Source organism: Atta colombica, unplaced genomic scaffold, assembly GCF_001594045.1.
Source record: "Atta colombica isolate Treedump-2 unplaced genomic scaffold, Acol1.0 scaffold109, whole genome shotgun sequence".
Lineage (NCBI taxonomy): Eukaryota > Metazoa > Arthropoda > Insecta > Hymenoptera > Formicidae > Atta > Atta colombica.
In genome coordinates this window covers 744,264-750,560 of record NW_017259194.1, presented here as the reverse complement: position 1 = coordinate 750,560, position 6,297 = coordinate 744,264, and the positions used below count along the sequence as shown (strand labels likewise).

Here is a 6,297-nt window from a genome sequence, read left to right as displayed (position 1 = left end):
TATATAACTTTTTTAAATATCTATTTTAAATAAATATCTTTAGATGTGTTGTAGATGAAAAACCATCAATACACACACGATTAATAGTCGTCATGTATTTGCATCAGTATACAGTTCGTTGAAGAATTTGTGATAGTATTAAAATACTCTTCTATAACAAAGGCAATAGTCTTGCATCACATAACTATGCTTGTCTCATTTTCGTTTCATTATTCAAATATCTCCGCAGGAAGGTACCAAATGGTTTTAGTCGAACAATTTTGTTGATTCCTTTATTTCTATTACAGTTCAGAGTCTAATTCTAAAAGTATCTGAGTAAATTTTAACATCCGAGTCGCGAATGCAGAAACGACCATACGAATGTAGTGAATTTCAACATACGCGAATAAACCAAATTATTAAAATTTGTAGATGCTTCTTTTTATTATCATGTCATTGATCAATTCAAGTCGAATATACTCGTGATTATCTCGTTAATATTCCACGCGGAGAAATCTCGCATTGTGCATCTACTCGAAATAACAACACGTGTTTACATTACAGTGACGAATGGTACGACCCGTTGCTGCTGGACGAGACGCTTTTCTTATGCGTGGTCTACAATGGTAGTATCATAATGGATGAGACTTAAAAAATTGACTAATCACAATCGATTATTCTTCTCATATTCAACTGCGATTGGTCAATTTGTTACTCTCACAACCTTATCCACTACAGTTACTGCCATTGTAGACCACTCATTACACATGCGCGGCGACACCAGCGACAATAGCATCTCGATTCGAAATTCTGCCTTGCTCTGCCTCGCTCTGTCCGAGTTATTTTGGCAAACATTTAATATGAAAGATTAAATACTTGAGATTAATTAAAAACAAATAATAATTCGTTAAATGCAATAACATTAAAATAATGGCTTAGTTTATATCATGCATTTGATATGAGTATTAACTAGTAACTTTCTATTGAATTATCTTAATTTCGATACATGTAAATAATATATATAATATATACCAGATGTATATTTAATTAATCATTTGGATGAATATTGTATCAATTTAGTATCATTCATCATTTCTTCATCATTTTTTTGAATAACATCGCTCTGATGTCCATTTCTATATAAGATGCGTTCGGTATTGCAAATCAAAGATGTCCGTTCTTTCGGCAATTCGCATTTTTCTGCTACATGTCATCTGCGTTCGATATTAACATTTCTAGAGGCAATCGAGCTGCTCGATTCATTCCGGATTCAAAGACCGAGCTCGTAGAATTAATGCAGATTTTCGCACCTAAATTAAATTCATAACCTGTGTATTATTTATATAATGTATCCAACTGATTCGTTAACACATACATTCATCTCTTTTAATTTTTCTATTTTACAAATAGTGTATTTGAATTGTTATAACGTCTAAAAATGCTGAAACAAATGCTATCAAATAGAAATTGAGTACATTGTATATGTACAATATTTAACAAGGAAAGTAAATTTTTAATTCTTTTTCTCTTTATGAATTTGAGATTATTTAAAAACAAAAAATTTGCTAGTTAATTTTTAGATCAAAGCTTATGTTGCACATATAGAATGAAATAAAATCAAACTGTAGTAATATATTAAAGACTCTAACGAATATATAAATCAAGTGATATAACTTATAAATTTCAAATTGCTGAAATTTATTTGCAGTGCAGTATTTTCTTTTAAGAAAATACATCTTGCGTATGAGTTTGTTACATTCATGTGTAATGATCTATTTTTAGTATAAGATTATTATCAGTTTTTAATAAAGCGAAAGATATTTTCAATTAATAGGGTATTTTTATTTATTTCATAAAAATAAACAATTTCATTTTATAATCTAATCTTAAAGGATAGTTTACAGCTCTGTATCGTTCGGAATTAATTCTTGGCACCCGGATTGCTCAAAGATCACGTGATCAAGCTCGCCATCTGCTAGCTCGCATCTCAGATTTACATTGCTGACGCATCTATAGATTAACTTTAATCTCGGTTCAATTTAGGGGCTCCTCACAATAAAAGGAACAAAAAATAAGAATTTCAACCTATCATAAATTATGTATTGTGGAATACACAGTTTCTCACAGTTTCAGATAGATTGAAATTTTCTGTTCTCTGTTCCCTTTTATTGTGCAGAATCTCTTACTCTTCGTCTTTTTCTAGTTCTAAAAATTAGAAAAAGATGAATAGTAAGGGCTACCTTCACCAAGCTCCGATTAATTTAATAGGCCTAATAACTTTGCAGAATTCCAACTGAAGCTGATGTCGGAGAAAAAATGCAAAGAGAGAAGTTATAAATATAGATTTGTAATATTAACTTATGTAGCAAGGTTTCTCTCTGATAGCTGTTTATTAATAAGCTATTTTTGTGTTCAATATAGTATGTAAAATTACAGTTAATTATAATTAGTAAAATATGTTTAACTCTTTAATTTACATTTTTTCTCCGACATCAGTTTCAGTTGGAATCTTGCAAAGTTATTAAGTCTGTTAAGTTAATCGGAGCTTGATGACCCTAAGTTGAACTGAGATTAAAGTTAATCTACATTAAGCTGGAAACACAATGAAAAGCACAGGCAATAGGAACAGAGAATAAAAGATTTCAACTTATCAGAAAGCGTCCATTCTATTATTCATAGTTTCTGATAAATTGAAATCTCTTATTCTCTGTTCCTATTGCCTGTATTTTTTATTGTGTTTTCAGCTTTAGTAGAAATGAGCATGAAACAAAAATAATTTAATAGAAAGTTACTAGTTAATCAATCAATTGTTAATCAATTGTATATCAAGTGCACGATGTAAACTAGACCAATAAGTTATATATTTTAAGCGCTTAGTAATCTTAAGCAGCCAATAACAGAATGTTCTTAGAAACGACTTTCTATTCCCTAGAAAATGAATATTTTGATTGGAGAATCATGTGAAAAATAGAATTTTCTTAGAGATTTCCTGAGCTTTCTGCACTTTTTACCTTTCTCCTTTTGTCTTTCTTTCTCACACATACGTCTATCTTATTTTAAGTGCAGAAGAGAAGACGTTATCGTGTAGTTGCAAACAACAAATCTGTATATTGAATCTTCATTTCAATGATCAATCTAGTCGGAGTGAGAAAGTAGGGATAGTTGTAGGCTTATAGGCGTGTTATCACGCATGATATTATACACGAATCAACCTATCCCACGTAGTGCATCCGTGGCCCCGTGCTCCACGTTTCTCTCTCGTGTATATCATGCACGCTTGCGTACGTATACATATACATACAAATGTCACATAACCCGCCACGGACGACGGCAGTGGCGGCACATACATGAGAGGAAACCAGAAGAAACGGCAGACATTCTGAAACCCTAAAGTATTGTCACGTCCACGGGAACAAGACTGTGTTTTTCATACGTGTGTATTACTTCGTTTTATTATAGTTATCATTTTCTTTCAATTGAGATACTCGAGATTCTCAAATACACGTAATCTCGTGGTGCGTGGAATATTGTTTTGTATCGGATCGAATCATCAGATGTTTACGCTTCCCGCAGCACGTAGGCGCACTGATGTGACTTGAGAGCAACGGGGTTTCAGCAGTGATTTGCGCTGTCACTTTTATCACGGTCTGATTAATGTTGCGATATTAATCAGAGCTGGTCGCAGTAGCAATTTTTCCTGAAATGAATCTTGAAACTGAAGGAAGAATGTTCTATCGACTGCTCTTAGCAATTTTGTTTTTCCTGCAAGTAGGCGGAAATTATTTTGGAACTAATTCTGAAAAAGATGATCAATGTTTCTGCAAGGTATTGAATATTATTCTTAATATTATTTCCTAAGATGCAAATTTTGTTTTTTCTTGTTTTTACATTTATTTGCAGTTTTAAAGATTGTATTATTATCTTTATATCACATTTATTTATTTTTCTAGTGAAATAAAAACTAATTATGTCCTTATAGAAATATCTTAATGTAATTAAAAATGGTTATATATTTATAAATACTATATTTATTATATAGATTATATTATTATGTTTATTATACAGAAAATTAATTAAAATTACAGCTGAAAGGGTCTATAGATGACTGTACATGCAATGTTGATACTGTGGATTATTTTAATAATATGAGAATATATCCGAGAATTCAAAGTCTTCTAGTCAGAGATTATTTTAGATTTTATAAAGTAAACTTAAAACAGGATTGTCCATTTTGGGCCGATGATAGCAAATGTGCTATACGTTATTGTCATGTGCTACCCTGCCAAGATGTAAGCATTTTTTATATTAAATATTATTTTAAATAAATATGACAATTCTTTTTATTGTCTATAATTTGTCGCAGGACGATATTCCTGAAGGTTTAAAGGGAGATATTCCAAGAGATATTCATCTTAATGAAAGTCCAGTAGATAAATACAGAGCCAATGCACAGATTAATGACTGCAGGCACAGTGCAAAAGATCATAATATGGAGCTTGGTTATTTGAACACAACAATTAGGTAATTAGTAGGATTTATATTATGTACAAATAAAAAAATCAAAAATAAAGCATAAATTTGATTATAGTTCAGAAAACTACAAAGAATTTGAACGATGGCAGCAGCATGATGATGCTCAAGATAATTTCTGTGTAAAAGAATCTAGTCCTGGAGAATATGTGGATCTTTTACTTAATCCTGAAAGATATACAGGATACAAAGGAACCAGTGCACATAGAATATGGCGATGTATTTACATGGAAAATTGTTTTAGGTATATGACTATGTTATATATACAAATAAACACAAATATGTTATTTGTGTTTATTTTATTGTATTGATTTTATTTGAGTCTGTATATGTCATATTATTTTTTTCATAGGCCTGAAAATTCACCTCATATTTTTATACAATCTTCTAAGATGAATGGTAAGTTCTATATTAAATCCACTCTTAAATCCATTCTTCATATAAACCTATAGAATAAGTGAATAAATCATATTTTTTCATACAATTCATAGATTTTTACTTATGCCTATTTCAATTGCAACTTAAACATATTTTTGAAATTTACATAAAATATGATTTTAATTTATTTTGAATAATAATACTAAAAAATTGAATATAATCATATTAACATAATTATAATTATAGTTAACATTAAATCAAACATTATTACATAAATTATTATTTATTCTTAAATATATACATAAATATATTGTTTCAGGAATGTGTTTAGAAAAACGAGTTTTTTACCGAGTTATATCCGGTTTACACACCAGTATCAACATACATTTATGTTCAAAATATTTGTTGGTTCCGCAAGATAGTTTACAAGTATCACCTGACAATCAATGGGGTCCTAATTTGGATGAGTTACAAAGAAGATTTTCTTCTGAAACAACAGGTGATGAAGGTCCAAACTGGCTAAAAAATCTATATTTTACATATTTACTTCAGTTGAGAGCTTTAGCTAAAGCTGCACCTTATTTGGAAAGAGAGGAATACTATACAGGTAATGAAGTAGAGGATGAAGATACAAGATTGGCCATGAACGACATACTGAATATTGTTAGGTAAGTTATTTTATAATATTTTTTACAATACATATGAAATAATTATGAATTGTTTATGCAATTTGTATTTTAGATCATTCCCAGTACATTTTAACGAATCAGTTATGTTTACCGGTGGAGCAGAGGCACAAGTATTGAAAGAAGAATTTAGACAACATTTTATAAATATTTCACGTATTATGGATTGCGTAGGATGTGACAAATGTAAGCTATGGGGTAAATTGCAAATCCATGGCCTGGGCACTGCGTTAAAAATATTATTCTCAGGAAAATTTGATAAATGGGAATCAACACTTAATAATCTTAATCGAAAGTTATTCTTTTTGGAAAGGAGTGAAATTGTCGCTTTGGTGAATGCTTTCGGAAGGTAGATACTTTATTTCTTTATTAATTTAATATAGAATTAATTTTATATAGAATTTTATAATTATTCGAATTAATTTCGAATTATTTAATTATTATATAGAAAATTATTAATTTACTTAATTTTTATAGAAAAACATTTTAATTTGTTAATAATGAATTTTTGCAGATTATCAGAAAGTATTTTTGAATTAGACAGATTTCGCAGGATGATGAGATAACGTATTATCTATTTGTAATTAAAGATTCTTCAGTACCACTACAAAACATCACGTAAACACATCACATCGCTTAGATTTTCTAAGTAACCTTTTAAGTGCTCTCCCTACTTGTAGATCGCAGATTTTAATGTATCTGACTTAATTGAGTGTGCGTTTGT

General features: G+C 29.9%; 1 protein-coding gene across 1 annotated transcript; it reads left to right on the top strand.

Annotated features, from left to right (window-relative positions):
• Positions 1 to 3,154: 3,154 nt before the first annotated feature.
• LOC108693261 (ero1-like protein) lies at positions 3,155 to 6,238 on the top strand. The gene is made up of 9 exons (XM_018202122.1): positions 3,155 to 3,412; positions 3,553 to 3,804; positions 4,065 to 4,268; positions 4,343 to 4,500; positions 4,568 to 4,753; positions 4,862 to 4,908; positions 5,207 to 5,555; positions 5,629 to 5,922; positions 6,088 to 6,238. The coding sequence occupies exons 2-9, from the start codon at positions 3,682 to 3,684 to the stop codon at positions 6,137 to 6,139; spliced, it is 1,413 nt and encodes a 470-aa protein (XP_018057611.1). The 5' UTR covers positions 3,155 to 3,412; positions 3,553 to 3,681; the 3' UTR covers positions 6,140 to 6,238.
• Positions 6,239 to 6,297: the final 59 nt, after the last annotated feature.

What these genes read in the sequence shown, in the direction of transcription:
- LOC108693261 (XM_018202122.1), top strand. Translation starts at nt 3,682, where the DNA reads ATGAATCTTGAAACTGAAGGAAGAATGTTCTATCGACTGCTCTTAGCA. An exon ending in ATGATCAATGTTTCTGCAAG is followed by an intron (nt 3,805 to 4,064) that starts GTATTGAATATT and finishes TTAAAATTACAG; the next exon opens with CTGAAAGGGTCTATAGATGA. An exon ending in TACATGGAAAATTGTTTTAG is followed by an intron (nt 4,754 to 4,861) that starts GTATATGACTAT and finishes TTTTTTTCATAG; the next exon opens with GCCTGAAAATTCACCTCATA.